Raw genomic sequence first — 25,697 nt, 5'->3', positions numbered from 1 at the left:
GAACCCAACCCTTTGGATTCATAAAAGCAATCCATCAAAATGAGTTATATAAGCTAAGATAACGAAAAATAGGGTTTTGAAATCTTTCCCAGGTTTACCAGCAGTCTGCTCTCTTTCTCCTTTGTAGCTAACCAGCAGAGAGCTTCAACCATGGCCGTCGGGTATTCATTTCTTCATTTTACGGTTTTGATTCAAATGGGATTTGCTTCTTTTCTTGAATCTCATTTGTTTCGTGTTGTAATGCAGGAAGAACAAGAGGATTTCCAAGGGAAAGAAGGGAGGAAAGAAGAAGGCGTGAGTACATAAGTTTTTTTTTCATTTGATTTTATCTTCAAATATGCTTTGGGCATTTTATAAAATGATAGGTCGGTTAAATTCTGATTTTGTTGTGGGGTTTTTCTTTTAGAGCTGATCCATTTGCTAAGAAAGATTGGTATGATATCAAGGCTCCATCAGTTTTTACTTCCAGAAATGTGGGGAAGACTCTCGTTACCCGTACTCAGGGTACCAAGGTTGGTTCTTAATAATTTCTTTACACCTTTGGAAATGCCTTTGTATGTGAGAATTTTGTATATATTAAACCTGTGGAGAAACTGGGTTTTATTTAGATTACATTGGAAAACTAGCTTAGTGCTTAGAATCTTTGTTTTAGCTTTGCAATAATGATGATAATGGAAGTTTAATGTTGTTTGTTTTGTTTGTATGAAATGTGGGAATTCCATTTGAGCCAGCCATTCTTATATTGAGGTTTCTTTTTGTTAGCTGAAATGCTGAATTTACTTCTTCTTTTTTTCCTTTGTTTTAAAAGCATAATATGTTATATTAAGGAATTTGGCTATTTAATGCTTAATGTTCTCAATTGAATGGTTAAATCTTGCGTCTGGTACCGAGTTTTAGTTTCATGTTGTCCTTGCACTTTGGGAGGCTTCTTAGTGGAAGATGCAACGGTTCCTGCTGCTAGGAATTCTAGAAAGAGACTTCAATTACCTTCCAAGGGAATCATTTGTTGAAAAACTCAAAACTTGTTTGTTGTGCTTTTCGGTCTTGTGTTCTTAGTCGGCTTCAATATTTTTGTCACTTAAGTAACTTCACGAGTTATTTGTACTCATATTGTGTGTATGAAGGAAACTCTTATTGATATTTAACTTTGCTTGCTTAATAAATTTGCTTAACATACCGTTAGGATTTGATTCCTATGACTTAATATGGTTTGTACTTGGCTATTTTATCGACAGATTGCTTCAGAAGGACTCAAACACCGTGTGTTTGAGGTTTCACTGGCTGATCTTCAAGGCGGTGATGAGGATCATGCTTACAGAAAGATTCGTTTGAGAGCTGAAGATGTTCAAGGAAAGAATGTTTTGACCAACTTCTGGGTATGATAGATATAAATATCTTTATTTACACCATTATTCCAATGTTGCATGTCGTAACAAATTAACAAATATGCAGGGAATGAATTTTACAACTGACAAACTGAGGTCATTGGTTCGGAAATGGCAAACATTAATAGAAGCTCACGTGGATGTGAAGACAACTGATAATTACACTCTGAGAATGTTCTGCATTGGTTTCACCAAGAGGCGCCCAAACCAGGTTAAGAGGACATGTTATGCACAATCCAGCCAGATTAGACAGGTAATTATAGTGCTCCCTTTGCATGCCTTGGAGACATTTGTTATGCACAATCCCATGATGAAGTTGCCTTTGTTTTCCAGATACGCCGAAAGATGAGGGAGATAATGACTGCTCAGGCTACATCGTGCGATTTGAAGGAATTGGTTCAAAAGTTCATCCCGGAGATGATTGGAAAAGAAATCGAGAAGGCAACATCTAGCATCTATCCATTGCAGAATGTGTTCATCCGCAAAGTCAAAATTTTGAAGGCTCCAAAGTTTGATCTTGGGAAGTTAATGGAGGTATGTTTCTCTGATTTATAGTATCATGCTTTTTCCAATGGTGATTAAGATCTCAAACCATGCCTGCAATTGTTGTGCCTTTGATTAATTTATTTGTTTTTCAATTAGGTTCATGGTGATTACTCTGAAGATGTTGGTGTGAAAATAGAGAGGCCTGCGGATGAAACCATGGCTGAACCTACCCCTGAGGTTATTGGAGCTTAAATCAAGATTTCTTGAATTTTATCCTTGTTTCTTCGTACTAAAAATTTCTGTCGGTCATTTTCATTTTGTTGGAAGCTTGAGTTGAACTTGTTCTTGGTTACCCTTTTTCTTATTTAATCAAATTTTAAATTATTTTGTTAATTTAGTAAAGTTAATTAATGATAAATAAACAAATTAAAATTAAGTAGGCTTAGGATCAAGTATCTTATGCAAGTCATAAGGGATTCTGAAATGAACCATAATAACAAGGGTGTGGCAAAAGGATTAAATTATAATTTTTAAAAGTTTAGGGATTGAAGTGTAAATTTGACCGAAGTAAGAAATGGATACTCATACTTTTCTTATACTAATATGATTAAGGAAAATGGATAAATTGTGAAATAATTATGGAAATGATAACGTAGTAATAATTATGTGTAAATCATATGAATTAAAATGCAAGAAATAAGTTATTTGGAAGGTTATGATTTAATAAGCCTTGTTTGTAAAATGTGATAATTCATGGTATTACGTTATGAAATTTGGTTGTCATGAATAGCTGTTTTTTCTTTTTCTATTTATTGTTTACAACAATGATTAATCCCCTCGTCGTAAGTGTTCTCCGAGGAGGTAAACGGTTGATCATGAAATGTATTTTATTCTGATAAACGGGGATCAAACCCTCTACTATATGTTAAAGGATGAAGTGAGTAACCACCACACCACACATCATGGTTGTCATGAATAAATATTTGTGAAGTGATTTGAAATTTGTGAAAATTGATGAAATATGGTATCAGAGTGGAAAAGGGTAAATATGTGATTAACTTGTTAACTTTTGTAAATTTATTGATAAAGTCAACACATATTTATAAATGAGGAAAATGTGTCATTAGACCACTACCAATAGTTTAATAATTTATATGCTATTTTATCCATTCTAGAGGAGGACTTATATGAAGTAATGTAGAAATATGTATAATTGAGGCCATAACGACCCCTTTTCGGATTTGGCTATGTATTAGTTAATAAATAAATAAATGAATTTGTTACTTTTGATTCATGGTAACCATAATATGAAAAATTGAATATGTTTACGAGTCCAACATCAGTCTACGAACTTGAATGTATATGTGAAATAATTTTGTTGCCTGATTGACTAAATATTCTCTGAACTTTATAAACCTTAAAAGTGACTCTGTATGATCCATAAATGTGTTAATGTGCCTTAGTGGTGTTCTGTTTGGTGTTCTTTGTGGAGTTCTGATGCGTGCACTTTCTTTTGCCTTCGAGCCTTACATTCACGTGCAGTCTTGGATGCTTTCAGGCTTAGTACTTTTGTGCTCTTTGGATGGATGTACTTGTGCACATTTGGTTGTGTAGGAGGGGTGTGATCTGATACCTTAGGGCTAAGAATTTATGTGTTTTTTGGCCGTATTTGGCCGAGTTCCGAGTACCCAAATTATGTTTTGCTAGAGTTTATGAAGACTTAAAACTAACATGTTGAATCATGATACTAAGTTCTTATCAATTGTGACCTAATGAAGTTGCTATAAGTTGATTAAACTAAATGTGTAAATGCTCAACCATTAAATGGTAAAACTATGAACCACATTTTTTTAAAGAATTTAAAATGATGAATCTCTACTTACGATAGCAATGAATATAAAGTTCATTTATGTGAATGGATTAGAAAGTGCCTTAATAGAGCCGCATGTTAGTCTTCATTAGTTAAGCCTTCAACACTGATAATGAAATAAGATAAGGTTGATTCTTGAGTACTTACTGAGCTCATCAAGCTCACGCATTAGTTGTTTTAAACGTGTAAGTTTTGGATTGTTATTGTTAAGAAGATTTGTGATCCCAGCTCGGGTGCGTCACAATGCCATTTGAGTTTGAGATTTTAGTTCTTTTAGTTTGTTTATATTTGTGTATGAACTTGGCATGTGCGCAAAGATACAGGCTGGAATTGTGCTTGTGATTTGATTTATAAATTTAAATTCCCTTTCTAAATTTATTTGAAACAAGATTTGCTTCCTTAATTTTCTTGAATATGTTTTGAGGTTTGCATTTTGAGCTTATATGTGTGTTTAAGTTTTGTTCTATAATGTCTTAAGATATATGGATATGTTATGGAATTGTCCAAGTATGTTTTTTAGTATTTTCAGACCAATTTTTAACTTCAGGGATTCAGGTTCCAGTACCCATACTGTAAATATTGGAACAAGGCAAGTCAGTAACAAAAAAAGTTACAATTTTTGGCTTAGGTGTCGATACATAAGGTCTATGAATCGAAATCTAAGCCCATATCATACATAGATTCTATCTATCGATACATAAGCCCTGATCTTGGGCCACTACATTGTTTCGTGAATTTTGAGCCCGTTGAAACTTGTATTTGGTCCCGAACACTTCCAACCACTTACAAAATTACTTCAAATGGTTTTAAAATGTTTCTTAATCCCTCATATTTTAAACTAACTTTTAACATTTCATAAAAAATGTTTTAAGTTTTAAAATTTTAAATAATCATGAGATTTTTGATATGTATGTGTTCTAGTAACATTTTCCACTTGTACTGCATGTCGGAGCGAGTGAAGGATGTTACAATTTGAGAAAAAATAACCAAATAATGTTCATAAATAGGTTATAAATATATTTTTATAACATTAAATTTAAAATCATTTGAGGTGGAGTAGTTACGAATATAACGAGATATAAATATTTTCAACATTCATAAAAATATGAGACTTCGCTCCATTGTTATTAAAGGTGTCCATCGGTTAAATTAGACTAAGGCTCGATTCGAAAAAAGTGTTTCAAGCCCAATTCTACTTGGTCTACCCAAAAGCCCATATTAATGTTTAAAATTAATAAAACAATATATATTACTATATTGATATTTATGTGGACAAAAATTCTATCACCAAACCTGATTCAAGTTGGATCAAACTAATCAAGCAAATGAATCACCTAACCCATGAACTAACTCTAATTATCACTCTGTTAGCTAAGGTAGTGAATCAAATCCAGTTCCTTAACTGTATAGGGTCTGAATTTGTTAGAAAAACCCAATTCTTGGATTTACAAAAAGCAATCCATCAAGATAACGAAAAACAGGGCTTTGAAATCTTTCCCGGGTTTACAAGCAGTCTGCTTTTCTCTTTTGTAGCTAATCAGCAGGGAGCTTCAACCATGGCCGTCGGGTATTCATTTCTTAATTTTCCGCTTTTGACTCAAATGGGTTTTGCTTCTTTTCTTGAATCTCATCTGTTTCGTGTTGTAATGCAGGAAGAACAAGAGGATTTCCAAAGGAAAGAAGGGAGGAAAGAAGAAGGCGTGAGTATATATATATATATATATATATATTCGATTTTAGCCTTAAACATGCTTTGGGTATTTTAGAGAGTGATGTGTTGGTTAAATGCTGATTTAGTTGTTGGGTTTTTCTGTTAGAGCTGATCCATTTGCTAAGAAAGACTGGTGATATCAAGGCTCCATCAGTTTTTACTTCAAGAAATGTGGGGAAGACTCTTGTTACCCGTACTCAGGGTACCAAGGTATGTAAGTTTTTTTTGGATGTTTGAACCTGTGGGGAAACTGGGTTTCATCTAGATTACATTGAGAATCTAGCTTATTACAAGCATGATGATTCAATGTTGTTTGTTTTGTTCTGTATGAAAAGTGGGGATTTCATTTTTGTTTGAGCTAGCTATTGTTTTATTGAGTTTTCTTTTGCTGAATCTTGATGATATATTTGTTAGCTGAAATGCTGAATATTCTTTTTCTTTTAAAAGCATAATATGCTATAGCGAGAAATTTTGATTTTGAATGATTAGAATTCTCTATTGAGTGGTGAAATCTTGTGTCTGGAACCGAATTTTAATTTCATGTTGACCTTGCACTTCAGCGGGGCTTCGTAGAGGAGGATGCAATAATTGCTGCATTGTTGAAGAACTTGAAACTTGTTGTCTCCTTGTGATTTTCAGTCTTGCATGCTTAGTCGGTTTCAATGATTTTTGCCACTTATAACTTCACAAGTTACTTGTACTTATGATATGCCATATGTATGAGCGAAAATCTTCTTGATACTTAACTTTGCTTGTAGGTACAGCATGGTGAATTTAGACTTGCTTAATGCATTTAGTTAATGTATGGTTGCAATTTGATTTCTATGATTTTATATGGTTTGAACTTGGCTATTTTATTGACAGATTGCTTCAGAAGGACTCAAACACCGTGTGTTTGAGGTTTCACTGGCTGATCTCCAAGGTGGTGATGAGGATCATGCTTACAGAAAGATTCGTTTGAGAGCTGAAGATGTTCAAGCAAAGAATGTTTTGACCAACTTTTGGGTATGATAAATATAGACATCTTCATTTGTGTCATTAATTTCAGTGTAGCTTGTCGTAATAAATTGACAAATATGCAGGGAATGAATTTTACAACTGACAAACTGAGGTAATTGGTTTGGAAATGGCAAACACTAATCGAAGCTCATGTGGATGTGAAAACTGATAATTACACCCTTAGAATGTTCTGCATCAGGTTCACCAAGAGACGCCCAAATCAGGTTAAAAGGACATGTTATGCCCAATCCAGCCAGATTAGACAGGTAACAGTAATACTCACTTTTCATACCTTGGGGACTTTGGACCTGCAATGATCATTTATCCCATGATGGAGTTGCCTTTGTTTTTCAGATACGCCGAAAGATGAGGGAGATAATGACTGCTCAGGCAACATCATGCGATTTGAAGGAATTGGTTCAAAAGTTCATCCCTGAGACGATTGGAAAAGAAATCGAGAAGGCAACATCTAGCATCTATCCGTTGCAGAATGTGTTCATCCGTCAAGTCAAAATTTTGAAGGCTCCTAAGTTTGATCTTGGGAAGTTAATGGAGGTATGTTTCTCTGAATTTATAGTATATATTCCTCTCCATAGTGCCTTTGATTAATTTATAGGTTCATGGTGACTACTCTGAAGATGTTTGGGGTGAAAATAGAGAGGCCTGCAGATGAAACTATGGCTGAGCCTACCCCTGAGCTTATCGGAGCTTGAATCAACACTGAAAAGAGCAGAAAAGTTTTGTTGTAGTTTAAAGTGATAAATATTAATGGCATACATGAACTTTGATTTTGTACGATTTTATACATGACATAAAATTTTGATGTCAATTTTCAAAAAGTAACTTAAAATATTATCAAATTAGCACCGTTTTATGTTGATATATTGGATATGTTAACTATATTATTAATCCAATATGAAAATTAATGTTTGTATTTATTTTTTTAAATGTGTACAATTTAATCAAAATTGAAGTTAAAGTTTAATGTGTACATATAAATCACAATTTAAATTTTGTGTATAATTGCACGTTAAAATAATTCATGTATAAATTTAATATTTATTTTCAATATATGAAAATTATTTTTCATTAAAATCTAAAATTGATCTGTCCTGTTTGCATATTCACAATTAGAAAATTGTGTAGAATTGCATTTTGTCATAAGAAATATTTTGTATTTTATGTTTATTAAATTTCAGTATTTAGAAAACAAAAAGAGGGATAATTTGATTTTAATGAGGGTACTATATTTATAACATTTTAAAAAAATTTAATGTGTTAAATTTTGAGATAAATATCAAAATTATTAATGAATTTTAATTTAATGTGTAATTTGATACATGAACTTTGAATTTTGATTTAGATTTAATTTAATATATAAAATTGCATAAAATTTAAATTCATATATAATACACTTCAAAGACACTCAAAGTTACGTGAGAATAATACGCATGCCGCTTAAACTAATACTCAATAACAAATTATATATATATATATATATATATATATATATACTAATATAAAACTTGTATAATTTCTACTTCAACAAGGAGACTAATTTCCAGGTTATAAATTATCAAGGTTTCTTAAATTTCATGTCATAAACATAAAATTCATATTACAAAGAAAACCAGAAACCTAGAAATCAGTTTAAACAACGATGCGGAAGATGAAAAAGATCGACGTAGTTCTTGGAATACAATCTTTCGAGTCCGGGTCAGTTTCATATAGAAAAGAGAGCTCAGTAGGTTCCAAGCATAGACCAGAAGTGGCGGTTCTAAACGGTGGTTTGCCGGAGAAGAGGCCGAAGACGGTGGTGAACAGTACCTTGAATCCGCAGTGCTCGGTGATACTTAAAGGACTGATGAAACATCCATCTGTGGGTACGTATATAGGGTTTTTGATCAAAGATTATAAATATTGATTGTTTTTTTGTAGTAATTTTCTACGTATAAGGTGTTACGTGAACATGATTAAAGATTATTCATGATTATTTTACGTGATCTTAGAGGAGAGCGGCGTTCGTGGCTGATATTTGAAGTTTTAGACGTGAGTAGAGTTAAAAATTCTAAGAGATTGCTTGTAAGTCAAGTTAAACAAAATATATTTTCTTTCATTTATTAGCATAATATATTTGACTTTAATTAGAATTAGGTTTTTTTTAACTATAAATAGATATAGTCGAAACTCTTCTTGTAATCATTCAAATTTTTTTTTCTGAAAGTGTTTCCACGTAAAAAAATATGTGTTCTTTATTTTTATTTCTCTTTTCTTTGCAATATATTGTTATTATGAACGTTCTATTTTACAGTTGTGTCGGTGAAGAAATCGACAACTGTATTTTAGTATTAATGGTAGAATAAGAATGTTTTATCCGATTTTAAACCCTTTCAATCCCTGCAAACAGATGCGGCTAATGGTGAAAGAGTTTCAGCTTCTTCAAACAAAGCTCGCCTTCGCCGTGCTTCGATGTTGAAAAGCCGATTTGCAGACACCATCTTCAATGCACAACAGAAGAAGATGGAGGCACTGAATGTTGATCCATTAATGGAAACGAAACAAGAAAAGAGAACATCCAAAACAAGGCAGGTTGACAAAAAAGGAAATTCCCTGGAAGCTGCCGGTGATGAAGTGAAGGTGAATGTTGAGTTGAAAAAGCGACGGGAAAGGGATAGGAAAGTTGCTTGGATCGCATTAGAAAAGATCGAAAACACTGCTGGGATTCAACTTAATTTAGAGGTTCAAAAGGAATTCGAGATTCTGATGGGATGTTTTTCGTCCTCGAATTACCTCGGTGACGTCGAGAGTCCTACGGGTCGAAGAGTTCATCAATAAGTTCGGGATTGCGGATCCTTCACATTCATCTATGGAAGACAAGTATGTTCAGATATCGAGGAAGGTGAAATAGTGTGTTAAACTTATAGACGTAAAATTTCAACAGATTTTGATATGTTCATATTTTTTATTATAGGATTAGGATATCTACCCTTTCCACTATATTATTTATGGTTTCTTTTCAATTATTTTATAATATTTTATTAATTTTTTCCATGTCATTAATACATAAATTTGATAATCTTTTTATCTTAAACCTCGAATCTTGAATCTCGAACTCCAAATTTAGAACCCAAAATCTCGATCTGGAAACCTCAAATCTTAAACCCGAACCTTAAACCCTAAACCCAATCTTAAACTTGAGTTCGGGTTCAGGTTTCGAGTTCAGAGTTCAAGGTAAAAAAAAAATTACCAAAATTATGTATCAATGATATGGAAAAATCTGTTGAAATATTATTAAATAATTAAAAAGAACCATAGATTATATGGTAGGAAGAGTCCATAAAATTATTTTTCAGAGTGCTGAAACAAATTTTTTGAAGTGGTAGTGGGTTAAACAATTTTACTAATGTAAATATAAAATTATTATTATGAAATATACTTTTAAACAATGTCATCTTTAAAGCTCAATTTGTATCTCTTTTAAGAATAATGTCATCTTAAAAGCTCAATTTATCTCTTTTAAGAGTGTAATGTATTATTAATTTGTTAATTTGATTAGAGATAATCAAAGAGACCAAAATCAAATTTTAATTTGATTGACTCTTTAGCCAAAAAATAATAATTTCCCAACAAGGATAATAAAAGAGAGGAGTTAAGAACAATAATGAAATTTACAAAATTGAGGTTGGACATTAAAATAAAGATGCAACATTCCATATTATACAAGGAGAAGTTGAACATTATGGAAGCAAAGATGTAATAAGTTTATTACACAGATACAGCCTAACTGCAAATGCCTCTCTAACATACAATGATTTTTAAAGAATTTCATCTGAACTTTGTGGAAACTGGAAAGTTCCCATTTTTAATGCTTAGGAGTAAGGGAAGGAAATGAGGGTATTGACTGCAATATTAACTTCCGGCCACTCCGACCACCAGGGGTTGACCCTAACTCGCATTGAGGAGGAGAGATCCTCTTACTGTTAGGGGATGAAGTCTTAATCCCAGTTCCAGGAGACGAATTGCCTCGTAGAATCTCGGGCGTTTCATCTTCAGCAATAGTTTGGAAATGCTTTTCGATAATGTTTTGAGGTCGAATGATGCTAGGCTTACCATATCTTTGGCCAGTATACAGTGCGGAAGATGATCCGATGGCAATGAAGGACCGTGGCGGTTTGCTTTTCGATGAAAATGGCAGTTGGACCAAAGGTCTGCGCAGAGAAATATTATTGAATTTATAGCAACAATGGATATCGATTTTATCATTGAAACAACTTGAAAAAGTTCAAGGAAGGAACCTGCAAAGTTGTAGTGGAGTTGTTGGGAGAGCAGAAGCTGGATTTTGCTCTTCATTATTTAAGATGTCGGGCTTTTCGAAGTTTTTGTCCAGTGCATTCTTTTCAGAAGGATCCATTTCTTCTTCTCCTGGCTCCCCGTCGGTTTCCACGATAGCAGATCCTGCGTTTCAAAGCAATCAAGTGAATAAGAACTTGAATAATGTCGAACGGTCAATAATAAAACTTTAAATAGATTCAATAATCATGCAAGCTAAAGGCACACACTTACCATCCTTCCGACCGAATGCATTCTTACACCCTTCACATCTGCAGTTGATGGAACATCCAACACCGCCCTTGAAGACGACAAAAAACGAGTTCTAAATCAGTTTATGTAGGACAACATAACAACATAAGCAGAGAGGTTTTTCTGCGGAAAACCTGAAAGCATTCACAATATTTCTTCAGGCAATTTGATTTCTTGCAGTTGCATCCTCGTTTATGTCGAGCTGAAGATGGTGTTGTGATCAAGTCATCCTGCAAGAATAAATGGCATTATATATAGCAACTTGTGGTTAACCAACTAGATAGGGAAGTGTCAGAGTTATTATGTACCCTGACTTCAGGTACTGAATCAGAGGTCCTGATCACTTTGGGAGCAAATGCAAGTGGGTTTCGAGACTCAATTTGCTTGCGTGTTGCAAGTACAGTATCTTCATGGATAGGCTTATTAAAGCAGTCTTGACACGAACACGGTTCGATGCAGTATACACCGGCAGCAAAGCATTCGCAGTAGCTGAAAATGAAGGTTACAATGTCAAATGAGTACATCAATTAAAAATCCAAAACACCCCAGTAAGATCACAGAGGTAAGCGGAATACGAAGAAGCGTGTTGTATACTTAAAGCAAAGCTAGAGGAACTTACAGTTTCAGACACTTTGACTTCTTGCAGTTGCATCGTTTACAGGACTCACCCTCTCCAGCTTGCTCTAATCTCCTTCTGAAAATCCGTAAAATAATGATGAACAAAACAAAAACAAATACTCCATTCAACTACTTACTGTCAAGTTCTCATACCTCTTCTTTTTGGGACTATTTTGATTGAACTCTTCATTAACTAAATAGGCAGATGCCTGAGAAGCATCTTCTGCAAGTTGAACCCCATTTTCAACAGCATCAGATTCTCTTTCAGTTGAGGCTGAAGGCAAAGATTCATAAGCAGTTTCTGCACCGCCTGTGCGGGGTGAATTCAAGCTAGGGAAACTTAGCTTTTGTGTTCCAGAAGATAAAGTTTCGAGCTTCATATTCTTGTTATCCCTTGAGGCTATTGCAAGAGCATTTAGGTGCAAACCAATTCCGGGTACAATGCACCTTGGGGAATCACTGTCAGGCTTACCGGGCACCAATTTGTTATCTGTAGAAGAGTTGGTAGTTGAACCGCCATCTAAGTTCTTCCTCCGAGCTGCCAGCATCTCAAAGTCTAAACAGCGCCGCCTGAACCCACGATGCAAATTAGAATCGGGCTGTGCAGAAACATATAAAAGCATTGTCAGTAAAAGCCAATCAAGAGAGAGAACTTTCATGCTAATTCTCAGGAGAAAATATCGAATTGTTGCATAAACAACCAAAGAAATTGCTCATTACACTTGAGCTCACCGAATGTTGTTAATTACAGCATCTTTTACCTTAAAAGAATATGGGGCTGACATGCGAGTTTCCATGTAATCAGTCAGACTGCCAGATATGAAGTTAGTCACACTAGCGTCCTCAAAACTTTCATTCACAGGGTTCATCTCGTTCATCTCTACGGCTCCTTCAGTTTGATCTTTATACTTGTCCAAATCAACAGTAGTTTGGCATGCCTCATTGATATCATCTTGTGAGAACTGAGAAATAAGAACACCAGGGTCCAAAGATTTCTGAATCACACCCCTAAAAGCCTCCGAATCATTGGGGGAATTAAAAATCAATAGGTCAGATGTATCAGAAATCAAACTCTCCCACTCAGATCCTATAGTATCCCTTTTTTGCTCAACCTGGAAAGTGTCCCGTATTTCCACTCCATCAGATAAGCCTTTTTCAGAGGCCTCTTGAACAAATGGAACAATTGCGAGAGATGTGTCTGAGACACAAGTTGTCTTGATAACACAAGGTGTTGCATCACAGTCGGGGCTACCGCAATCATACTTTAAAGTTTGTGGCAGCCCAATTGCAATCCTTGAAGGTTCATTAGGCATCTCAAAAGAAGTCTCACCCCGGGAAACTCCTTGATCAAAATTCTCCTGTGCATCCGCACCCGCCTCCTCATTTGTTCTAACTTTAGTCCCATCCGCAGAAGACGACTCGGGTTTCAATGGATCTGTATAGCTATGCCAGCAAAGAAAGAATAGTTAGTATCGACTAAAAAAAACAAGAATAAGGCATGAAATCAAACAATCAAGACTCTATAAAATACTAGTTCATTACCTTTTCAGGAATCTAGATTCCTTGTGAGAGCTGACATGGGGTGAAGTGAAAATAGATGGAAGCGATGCGAAGCTAAGCGGGTTGAACGTCTGCGTAACATGTATGGATTTGACTGGTTTGATGGGGGAAAGGCTGTTGATGTAGTTAAAGACTGGGGAATCCTGGGAAAAAAATGTTACAAAATTAATATCAGAAGCTTAATTAATCAAGTTCTAAAATATTTCCCTTAAAACATCTTTTGACCCAAACCAAATGCTTATCTGAAATCCAAAGGTTTTTGCAACATAGATGAATACAATAGCAGGGAAGTGACAAATCTATACTGCTGCAATAGCAAATCTTTTCAAATCTCTTTAAAAAACTAACAATTGGTTCAAATCAGGACCAAAATTATGATTTCCAGAGAGAAAGAGAGAGACTTTCAGTGGAAAAAGAAGACAATTCTGCCATGGACAATTATTGAAAGAAAAGTTCAGTGAGTAAAAAACAAAAGCAAAGCAAAGCATAGATGTAAATAATGGATCTTCAATGTACTGTTTACATCAATTTTGGCCTTAATCTGAGGAAGAACAAGAACAAAAAAAGCAGTGACTAAAAATTTCAACTGAATTCAGTACAATGTCTGTGAGCCAAGAGAAAAAAAAAATTAACATAAAAGAAGACTTAAAAAAACGAAGCCTAGAAAGATGAGTTGAAGAAAAAAAAGAGTAAATCATTAAAAAAAAAAACTCAATTGTAAGCCCTATCATTAAACACACCAAAAGCAGGAAAAAAAAAGAAACCCAGAAATCAGAAGGCAAAAAACAGTGTCAAAAACTTGAATTCCACCCAGAGATCTAATTCACATGAAAGTAAACAATTCAACCCCCGCCCCCCGCCGCCCCCCCCCGCCCACACACACACAGTAAGACTATCAACCAAAAGAATGGAATTTTAGGAAACAAAATTGAAAATCCATAAGGATGAAGATCAACTCACTCACAGAGACCAAAATCCAAACACATGCAGCGCATCAGAAAAACCAAAACCAAAAAGAAGGGCTTCCCCCAAATAGATCAAATAGTTGAAGAAAATCACTACCTCGAACTTAGAAAGTGAAGAACTAATCTGGGCCTTCTCTGGGGTATCCATCATTTCCACAGAAGAAAAGAAAAGAAAACTCCTCACTCTCACAAAAACTGTTTGAAAATGGTCCCTCTTTTTTTTTCTATCAATCTGCTTTAACTCCCAAGCTAATAAGAAAGATACAAAGAACACCAAGAAGAAGCGGGAAAATTGGGATAGCTTGGGATTTTTCTCGTGGACAGAGACAGTGATATTGGAATGTAAAAAAAAAAAAAAACCCAAAATTTAGATTTGCTTAGATTACAATTTACAGCCAAAGGGAAAAGAGATAGAGAGAAAAAGAAAGAGAAAGAGGCCCACTTTTGTCTACAGATGTCCTAACATTTCCATTGCTAAAACTCTGAATTTTTTTTCTCCTCACTTTAACACTATAATAAAGTAAAAGAAACATCATTCTACGGAGTTGTTCATGTTCCTTTCTTTGCCCTTCCACTCACTACTTTTTTTACTGGATTTTTCGATACTATTTATAATCTTTCTTCCTTTTTGTTTTCTCTTTCATTGTCTTTCTCTTCTTCTTCTTCTTTTCTATTCGTTTTGGAGGGAAAACAAATTGATGAAGGAAAAAAAAAAATTGTTTGAGCTTTTACTTTACCGTAATGGTTGGATTTGGTATGGTTTAAAAATTAATAAGGCTACTCCCTAAATTTATCATTACATCCACTTTGGTCCTTGAACTTTTTTGCTTTTTTAGCTAAAGTCCTTCAACTTGGAATCCATCAAAATTTGATACGTGTCACTCTAAGACTGTGCCACGTTTTATATGAAAATTTTAAAATATTATTTTATTTTCAAGTGATGACATGGCATAATCTCGAAGTATCACATTATCAAATTTCTACATTTGTTAATTTCACGGATCAAAATGGATCTAGCAATCAAGTTTACATACCAAAGTAGACAAAAAAAAAGTATAAGGTGTTGTTTTTATTCTACAATTAACCTTAAAATATTGACATATATCTCTTTTTTAAATATTTTATTATATTCATACTTGTTAACTCCTAACCCTACTAGTAGAGTCTAAAAACTCCACTTGTATACTAAAGATTTTTGTTTAACATTTATTATATGCCAGTTTCTTTTTCTAAATTTATTCAAATATAAATATAAATATAATATGTTTATCAACAGGGCTTAGGAGGTGGCAGGGGCCTTAAAATAGAAAATTTTATTTAGGTCCTTTAAAATTTTTAAAATTTTAAATTAATAAAAATAAAATTACACTTTAGCCTTCCTCTAAAAATGATGAAAATTTGATTTAATCTTTTAAAATTATAAAGATATAAGTTATTAAAATGATAAAATTACATTTTACCATCATAAAATTACAATTTAATTTTAACACCTAACAAAATTTTATAATAATTTATCCTAATTAAAGTTATTTATGTGTATATAATGACGTGGCATTTACACATTAACAATTTCTCGTATAATTGAATAATATTTTTACACATTTAAAAAGACAAAAAAAGGAAATTGTAATAATATTTATCAAACTGTTAAAAAATATCAAATTAATTAACAAAATTAACAATTTGACCTCTAAAATTAATCAAGTTATAGAATAGAAGGACTAAATCCAAAAATAACACATGATACAAGGACCTTCCATGGAATTTAACCATCGATTTTCAGTTTGTTTTTCTCGGACCTAGTAAATTTGATAACTTTGATGGTACTTTAAAAATCATATTTACAGCTTATTAACAGTTATATATTTTTAACAATTTAATTACTGAGGGTTTTGTTGACAACAGTTAAAAATTTTTAAACGACGTTAATAAATTATTTATCGGTCCAATAAATTATTTAATTAATTATATATATTAATATATTAATTGTGTAAATATCAAATATCAAAGTATTGAAATCTTAAACATGAATATTAAAATTATTATATTAATTGTAATTAAATACATCGTTTTCCTAATTATGAAAATCCATTATTTATAATAAATATAGTAACTCACAACATTTTTATTATTATAAATAGTAATTTTGAAAATATGATAAAAATCTTTTTTTAATTATTCGATATTATTTTTCTAGTAATAATATAAATAAACAAAAAAAATCTCATGTGATGGCCTATGGTCAAAGGTGTTTACCGCCTCAAGTGTGGAATGGGCTTGAGTCACGCTAGTCGCGTAGATTGTTCGGATTTTACCCTGTTATTGTAATTTACTAAAAAAATAAAAACAAAAAAAAAATCAATGAAATTTGTAGTTGTTCACATAAAAACTTTTTTTTTGTTTAGATAAAAATAAAATAAAATAAAATTTTCAACTTTTTCTTGGATTGTAATTTATAAAATTGGTTGAAATTATTTATTTTTTATATGCTGCATTTAACGAGAGGGGACCATTAGCTTTATGGCTAACAATGTCGACATGCATATATATTATAAATATTGTATTACAAATTGGGATAATAATAAATTTAATCTTCAATGTTCACATTTTTTGTTAATTTGATTTAAATTTGATTATTATCTTTTTCAAAAAGAGTAAATCATTTTTTAACGGAAATTTTCACTAAAATAGTTGTTTTTTAATGATGTTGGCATGGTAATTCACGTGACAATTCATATGTAGTTTATGCTGGCGTGATACTATTAATCTTATATGTTACGTTAATAAATGTAGAGTGTGCCTCACATTTCCAGACATTTTGCAGGCACTCGACGCAATAAGAATCGAAGCAAATGTAACATTCCTACGAGGAAGCATGTGACGTCACAAAGCAGCTGCGTATTTTCAACAGGGTTACTTTTCCCAGTTAAACTCTGATTATTCCAAAGACATTTCAATCAGGCCTTGAGAAGTTTTAAGGGAATTCTGTATTTTAGTCAGAGAGTTTTGTATTCTGGTTAGGGTTTATTTTGAATTTCTCCATTACAAGTTTTTCCATGTAAATTCGTGTGCCCAATTTTCTCTACTCCTTCTTTCTCGTTGTTTACAAGGGTCGATCCCTAACGATAGATAATTTAAAAATATATTAAAAAAGTTCATAAAAATTCAAAACGTTTGGGTCGATATTTTCATTAAAAAACAATTCGACTCTTTTTTAAAGATTTATATCAAATCCGACTCTTTTAAAAGGTTGAATGTGAAATTTAGCTAAAAATAAGGACTAAATTGACAAAAAAATATAAACTAACTTTGTCATTTCGTATTTAAACTTATAAAGTTTTATAATTATTATTTAAAAGAAAAAGTACCCATTGAGTGATTTACACAACTATAGAAAAATTGTAGAAAATAAACCCTATTTATTTTATTTAATGATATTAATTAGTAGAAATATTTAAGTAAAATAAATTTGTATTAATTGTGGGGCACTAACGTCCAAAAATCAATGAATTATGATCACCTATAAAATTAAAGGAATCCAATTAATCCAACCAAAAGTAATAATTAGCATCAAATTAATGTTTTCATCCGTAACATATCACTAATTAAAATTATATAAATTAATGTTTTTTGGTGAATTAGTAAATTACAATAATAGGGTAAAACCCGAACAACAAATGCGATTAGAATTCAAGCCATATTTTGAACAGTGAACACTCTCGACTGTCAGACCATCACATGGTGTTCTAATTAATATTGTTTTTATTATTAACGGTTGTAAAGTAAAAGTTTAATGTGGATTAGGTTTAAGTTAGGGCTAAAGTAAAATTTCAATATTATGTATGCCTAAACCTTAATTCTATATCTATGTATATAATTTAGACCTCAAATCATACCTACTATGGAACCACTAATTCATTTTTTTAATTTTTTTTGGGTAAAAGTATTATAGGGGTTTTTGAATTAGGAGTCGAGTTGTATTTTACTTTTTGACTTAAAAATGGGTAAATTAGTTACTGTACATTTATACTGTTAAAAATTTATGTGGTTGACAGAATAACCAAAAAGTGGCACATGACATACCATATGTACCTCATGCTGACGTATAGGGACGACCGTTTCATGTTGACGTATATGGGATTTTTAAGCACCCAACTTAAAGTTAATTGGCATCGCAGATAATACAAAATCGAATTAATACTCACGAAGACAAAAGAGGTTATAATGTAACAAACTCGAAAGGGTTATTGGGTCAGAAAATAGACAATAACAATAGAACAAAACTTGGGCGTTAAATATGATGTTAAGCATCCAACTTAAAGTTAATTGGCATCACAAATAATACAAAATCGAATTAATACTCATGAAGACAAAAGAGGTTATAATGTAACAAACTCGAAAGGGTTATTGGTCAGAAAATAGACAATAACAACAGAACACAACTTGGACGTTAAATACGATGTTAAGCATCCAACTTAAAATCAATTAACACCAAGTTGAGATATCCGCAGTTAATAAAGAACGTAACCGATGTGGAAACAATTTAACAAGAATTAGCAATAATAACATAGAGGTGACCTTTACCTCTATCCCTTACTCTTAATATTGTCAATCTCATATACCCATCTGACATAGGTTTGAACCGTGTTACTCTCATCTCCTACCATCGAACAAGCACCCAAAAATTGTTATCTATAATAAAATAGTAAAATTTCAGTTTGACCCATCAAAAAGTTATAATTTAATCAAACCCCTTGAGTATTTTTTTTTTACTTCACCACTGCATAAAACCTTAATATATTTTAAAAAAATAATATATGATATTCTCTATAAATTGAATATCTTGGGATGGAATATTAATATTGGCACGAGGAAACGATAATGGTGGAATTATGGTATGTCACGAGACAACATGGCTTCCCCGTGAGTGATCATAATGAAGAAAATTTCCATACTTTACTTATCTTATTACCAAACTAGAAATTATATTTTCTTACAAAAAGGTTAAATCGAATATAAATAGGGTAAATTACAAAAATAGTTACTTTATTTGCTTCAGATTACATTCTAGTCACTTATGTTTGAAATGCTATCGTTTTGTTATGAAGTGGTCACTCTACCGTTACCTCCCTAACAGCAATCCTACATGGCAGTCCAAATGGGTTTTAAATGCCAACTTGGATGTCCAACTAGGACGAGAATAGGTTTTTAATTAAATAAATTTAATTAATTACACCTTGAACTGGAAATGAAAATCCGTTCATCTCCTTTTTCTTTTAGGGTTTTTTTTTCCATTTTAACTGAAAAAAATATTTTCATCCCAGTTGGACATTCAAATTGACATTTAAAAACCCATTTGGACTGTCACATAGGATTACCGTTAGGGAGGGCAAAGTGCCTACTTTGTAACAAAACGATAACGTAACTGACTAAAACGTAACATTTCAAACACAAGTGACTAAAATATAATCTGAGTTAAATAAAAGTGACTATTTTTATAGTTTACCCAATATAAATATAAATAAAAAATTACGAATTTAAAATACGAAATCCAATTTTTTTTAAAAATAAAAACCGAATTCCCTCATCACTATCATTTTTTTTAGAAGGATTGAATTGAATTTTGGATTCAATTATCAGTATTCGAATTTGTTATTATTGTAAATGACTAAATGCAAAATGGTCCAAAAAGGTAAAGACATAATCGTGAAAATGAAGGCAAAATTGCAAGCAAAGCAAATTGGCGCCCAAAATTTTGAAAAAGGGTTGGGTATTATTTATGTTACGTTGTTGGTAGGGAATTCACCCCACCACATGGCCAAACATTTCACCACTCGTGTCAATAGTACCCATATATTGACTAGATGCCTTCTAAGGAGAGGTATCTATTTCAACACTAGAGATGCCTCCAACAAATGTTCATGGCTTGGTTGGTCCACTTACCTCCGTCTGTTTAATCCGTTTTGAGTCGAGTTTGGGTTTAAGTTGTTTTATTGTTTTAAATAATAAATGTTTAAAATATAATTTTATATTAATATTTATATATTTTTTGTATTTAAATTTAAGTAATTTTATGTTGATTGTGTCTTAACTCGATTGCCATGTGCATTGTTATCAATGTAGGAGGACATGGGTTCGAGTGTGCCAAGGCGCATTATCCTCCTATTTATGAGTTGAGGAGGGGTTATGAGTAATTTTAGGTGTTGTGTGTGTGATGGAAAGGCACATTGTACTTACAAGGGGAGAATGTTAGTTCGAATCTTGGAAAAAAACATTGATGACTTATCTCTAACCGTACAATTTACTTTGACCTTTATTATTGTATTGTATGAATGTTATTTTAGCTGCTCAGAAGAATGGATTTAATCGTAATTGATCTCCAGTGTGCTAGTATTTGATACACTTGTATAGGTTTTGTAATAGAGTATTGAGAGTACTTATTTGTTCACAAGAGAACGTATTTGTGAGTGCACTTAACAGACTACTTAAGTTCTCAGTGAAAGAACTTAGAGGTGAGTGATTTATGTCTTTAGACACAAATGCTCTTAAGGGAGTAACTTAGAGTTGAGTGATCTAAGTCTTTAAATACCAAATTGAGGTTGCTATACCGAGCTATGATAGAACTTGAATCACTTGTTGTATCGAGATTAAATATATTGAATTTACTCACTAAATTAGACTCTATAAACATAAAAAAATTGAACTGTATAAACGATCTCGTGTATTCCACTTTTCTATTGCATTGATTGTAGTTGCAATTGAACATAATGATAACATAATGATAAATATATTTCAAGCATTTTTATTGTAAGCTACATGTATTAGATCAATGCATTGTTAAAAAGTATTATATTGAGATAAAAGTAATATTTAGTTCCTTAATTTGGCATTTTTCAATTTAGTCTTTCAACATGTTTTGTTTCACATTAGTTTTTGAACTTGACAACTTTTTTCAATTGGTCTATATATTGATGCGGCACTCTAATATTGGGCTACATCATCACCTTAAAAATATTTTTTATAAAAAAATAGGTTATAATGTGGTACAATCATAGATCGAAATTGGAGAAAAGTTGTCAAATCCAGAGACTAATGTTAACAAAGAAAATTTAGGGATCAAGTTGAGAAAAGTTGTCAATAAATGTTGACTTATCCCTATTAAATTAGTTGATTGAATTATAAGTAGAATGGTAAATAATTCGCATAAAGCCAATTTAGTCCTCAATGTTTACATTTTTTTTGTCAATTTGGCCAATTTTTTTTAGCTAAACTTCATCCTCAACTTTTAAAAAAAAAAAACAGAGTCATTTTTGACCATTGACCTTTCGAAAAGAGTTGATTGTTGTTTTTCAAGTGGGAATACTGGCTAAAATATTAAATTTTTAAACACAACAACCCGCATATTAATCCATATGTACTTTATGTTTTTTTTTTTTAATTTTATGAACTTTTATAATTTTTTTTACATTTTAAATTATTTGTTGGTGTGGGATATAAGATAAATAGCGCTATATCAACATAAAAGTACACATGGATTGTCACACGGGTCATGCCAGCATAGTTTAAAAATTAATATTTTAGTCAATATTTTTATTAAAAAAGACGATTTAATTTTTTTTAAAGTTGAGAATTAAATTAATAAAAAAATATAAACATTAAGAACTAAAATTAACATTATACCTATATAAAATTTACCATCCTAAGAGATTAATTACATGGGTAAAGGAAATAATAAGTTGAGTGATGACAAGAAGCTCCATTATCAAGAACAAACCTTAATTTCCACATGGTGTTCCAATTTCACAAACATATATTTTATCATTTGTGTGGATTTTGCTATTGGGTGTTATTTGAAACATTGTTTAATATATACTAAAAGTTAACAAATTAACCATTAGCATTTGTCATTTCTATTAAATATTATCATTATCATTATTAATAATAATTTAAGCAATCACATACCTTTTTAGTATAATACAAAAAAGAAGATATCACATACTAAAATCCAAATCTAAAATATTAACTATTCAATTGTCATATAAAATTAACCAAAATACGTCCCTAATAGTAGTCCCTCTTCAATTCATAAATAGGAAGATAATGCGCTTCAGCGCACTCAAATCTGCGTCTTCCTGCATTGATTATAATGTCCATACCAATCGAAGTAAGAATGATTCACCCATCATGACACGTGTATGGTCTTCATCGACCCTCTTGCAAGAATAGTAGTAGAAGATAAAAAGTCAAAGTTTGGGACTAAAAGACTCCATGCTGCCTATTTTTCATCCAAGTCAACTTTTTTTAGTGCTTTTAGCAAAGCTTTTGTAGAGGCATTATTGGACTGAAATGGCCTTTGGGAAATAGGGTGTGGTCACCTTCATTAGGAAAAAAACCTCAAAGTATTAGGGTAAATTGAACCCAAGGTCATTAATAGTTAGTAAATTTATATTTTGATCATTAAACTTTAAAAAGTTATAAAATAGTCAATGAACTATTCGAAAGTTTTTTTATTTAAGTTATTAGGTTGTTAAGTTTTCTTTTTCAAGTCTAGCTAGCAAGCTCCAACCGACAACTCAACAATCGATATAATTGATTAGTACCGATTGACGAGTAGAAGAACATACTTTAGATCCAAGTCGATTTGATGATTAATGTCGGAGACTGGAGAAGAAAGCTGTTTAAAATTTGATTCGTAGATTCATGACGTTTAAAGTTGTTCTAAGGGAACAAAATTAAATTGTAGAAGAGAACAAATATGAGAGTTTTCGATTAGTGTAGGCTATGCGAATAAAAAAAGGCCATACAATGATGATTTTAACAGCTCAGTGACTTAAATGAAAACTTTAGAATAATTCAATGACTATTTTGTAACTTTATAAAGTTAAATGACCAAAAAATAAACTTACTAATAATTTAGAAACATTAAATGTAGTAAACTTACCAATAATTTAAAAACATTAAGTGTAGTTTACCTATAATCATCAAACGAGGAAGGGAAGGAGTTTGTTTAATGTATTGAAAATAATAAATAAAATTATCAAATTTATTTTATATTGGTGAGGGATTTTTGACTCTTTCACTCGGAGCTAATGAAATCTCTCTATATATTTGGTATTGTCTCTGGTAGAAGTTTTATCTTTCGTCCATGTCGAAAGTTTGAGTGGTTGAAGAGACAACTTAAAGAGATGATGGTTACAGGCTCACAGAACGGTAGCACCTCACCCACTAATGAAATCTCATATTTACCCTTGATGAGATTTGAACCGATGGCAACATATAGGGCATTGTTGGATAATATGCTATAACTTAAGTGCATTGGATACGATGAGGGGATCTCCCTTAATGAACCCAACATCGTCGTCTCTTCAGGACGCCTCATCAAATACTTGAGCCCTCGATGAAAATGAGAGACAAAAACTTTTACCGAAGACACTACCAGACATCTTCACAAGCTTTTTAAAAAAAAAAAATTGAAAACCCCTCGAAATATATAATTATAAATTATATTAAAGTAAGATCTAAAAATCACAAAATGCAATAATGATATGCTAAACTACTGCCATACATTTCCCATTTGTTTTTTGCTTTCCCAATTCACCCAAAATTCCTTGCTATCAAACTTCATGCCTAAATCATTGTGTCGACTCCTCCATGCGTTGCTTTACCACGTGCTCCATCACCAACCGAGACAAAATATCACTAATTTTTCAGGGCAAAAAATATAATTTGTACTATGTATTGAGTGGTGTGACTCTTCGATCGGGTTTCAACTCATTACGAAATCATCAAAAAAATTTAAACCCGGTTTTTTTAAACCGTCAATTTCATCATTTCAACTAAAACACGATATGATTTTTATATTAACCTTTAATAAATATATTTACAGAATCGAAGTCGGGGTAGACAAGATCTTACCTCCCTAAAATGAAATCGAGTTTTTTCTCGGTATATTATATATAAAAAATAAATTTAAATTTATATATACATTATAAGTACAATTAATTAAGAAATTAAAAAAATGCATGTATTAAAATATAAACCTGTGCAAATCAACCTCTTCTATTGTACAGTGTGCATAGGTATCTTTGGTATCTAGAAATAAGCAAAAGTGTTGAAGGTCTATTTCTAAATGTCAGATTGTGGATTGATAGAATAATTAAAAGCCTCTAATTAGCTGACTAATTACTTGGGACTTAATTATTAATTAATTAATTAATTAATCCCTGGATGCTTTTGCAGTAAGAAAGTGAACAGAGGAAAAGTCAGCACTGGTCTGAAATAAAATAAAGTAATAATATTGGAAACTCTCTGTCAATTCCTTCTGAAAATGATCCATGGCATGTCTGGACAAATTATTTTCTTACAGGATAATTATTAGATCCTGTTTTGTGGGTCAATGTAATAAAAAAAAGACTTAGTTTTTATCTGGGAATCTATCTTTTGATGCTTTTAATGGTTTTTATGAATTAGGGTGGCTTTTTTTTTTTTTGGTTTATTTCATGTTATTTTGCACGTTGAAAATTTCCTATTTGACAAGCATGTTAGGCCATTGCAGGCTCACTTTCCCATTGGAAAACAGATGATCAATTCAATGACATAAGGTTTTTTTTTAATTATTTGTACATTATTTCTATTGGATTCAAGAAAAATAATAATTATCGAGTGGTATTACTCGGTTGGTATGGATATTGTTATTAATGTAGGAGACATAGGTTTGAGTGTGCTGAAGCGCATTTTTCTTCTATTTACGGGTTGAAGAAGGATTATGGGTAATTCTAAACGTTGTGTCAGAAAGAGCAGATATAATCAAAATTTATATATTATATTTTTTAAAATTTGAAGGTGATTAAGGCTTATATATATGTGTATTATACACACTGACCATGAACAGGTAGAAGAGGAGGACCAACTTTTACTAGTGCAAACCAACTACATTAAACCTAGTTGACTTCGTGCATGTCACAGTGGAAGCAAATTCAATGTTATATCTAACCTTGACTTACATTCATGGCTAGGGTTTCTTAGAAGAACTATATATATATATATTAGATCATGTGATAATTAGTGGGTGGATATAAGTTTTTTTTTTTAATTTTTAAAATTATAACTTATAATTATATCGTCATCTTAAATTAGAATCAATCATTATAAGTAGTGAACTGTATATAAGTAAGGTTACTCATTTAAATAAATCTGAATCAGATTTACACATAATACAAAATACGTGGAAGATAAAATCAATTGAATCACTTGACCTGAAAATCGAATCGGGTTTCGACATTTGTTATTTATTGATATTTGAGTTTTTAATAAGTGATGAAGGAGAATACATTCAAGGGTGATAACATATTGGACCACGAAGTCATATTGTTGGTCCAATTCCTACCAATGAGAGCCCACGGGTTCAACTGATTTGGTTTTGATATTAAAGATCTTACGTAGCCATCTCCAATGCATATTTCTTGGCAAGTTGTTAGTGAAAACTGAAAACGCCTCAAGGGCCAATTTTTTTTTCTTTAAAA

At 32.0% G+C, this 25,697-nt stretch overlaps 3 protein-coding genes and 1 pseudogene across 3 annotated transcripts; 3 read left to right on the top strand and 1 right to left on the bottom strand.

Moving 5' to 3' along the window:
* On the top strand, positions 1-2,264 carry LOC105796677 (40S ribosomal protein S3a). Its single transcript, XM_012626451.2, has 7 exons — positions 1-161; positions 247-294; positions 407-512; positions 1,236-1,376; positions 1,453-1,638; positions 1,719-1,919; positions 2,028-2,264. Exons 1-7 carry the CDS (start codon positions 151-153, stop codon positions 2,121-2,123), a joined length of 789 nt encoding a protein of 262 aa, XP_012481905.1. The 5' UTR covers positions 1-150; the 3' UTR covers positions 2,124-2,264.
* Positions 2,265-5,032: 2,768 nt separating this feature from the next.
* On the top strand, positions 5,033-7,333 carry LOC105796675 (40S ribosomal protein S3a-2-like; annotated as a pseudogene).
* Positions 7,334-8,023: 690 nt separating this feature from the next.
* On the top strand, positions 8,024-9,717 carry LOC128039613 (transcription factor GTE8-like). Its single transcript, XM_052627785.1, has 2 exons — positions 8,024-8,334; positions 8,859-9,717. The coding sequence occupies exons 1-2, from the start codon at positions 8,112-8,114 to the stop codon at positions 9,284-9,286; spliced, it is 651 nt and encodes a 216-aa protein (XP_052483745.1). The 5' UTR covers positions 8,024-8,111; the 3' UTR covers positions 9,287-9,717.
* Positions 9,718-10,118: 401 nt separating this feature from the next.
* On the bottom strand, positions 10,119-14,877 carry LOC105796674 (protein tesmin/TSO1-like CXC 2). The gene is made up of 10 exons (XM_012626450.2): positions 14,273-14,877; positions 13,193-13,353; positions 12,412-13,093; positions 11,804-12,249; positions 11,652-11,726; positions 11,341-11,521; positions 11,167-11,262; positions 11,015-11,081; positions 10,747-10,906; positions 10,119-10,659 (listed from the first exon to the last, which is right to left on the bottom strand). The coding sequence occupies exons 1-10, from the start codon at positions 14,324-14,326 to the stop codon at positions 10,314-10,316; spliced, it is 2,268 nt and encodes a 755-aa protein (XP_012481904.1). The 5' UTR covers positions 14,327-14,877; the 3' UTR covers positions 10,119-10,313.
* Positions 14,878-25,697: the final 10,820 nt, after the last annotated feature.

Source organism: Gossypium raimondii, chromosome 3, assembly GCF_025698545.1.
Source record: "Gossypium raimondii isolate GPD5lz chromosome 3, ASM2569854v1, whole genome shotgun sequence".
In the NCBI taxonomy this organism is placed as follows: Eukaryota; Viridiplantae; Streptophyta; class Magnoliopsida; order Malvales; family Malvaceae; genus Gossypium; species Gossypium raimondii.
This window is presented reverse-complemented; position numbering and strand designations above follow the sequence as displayed.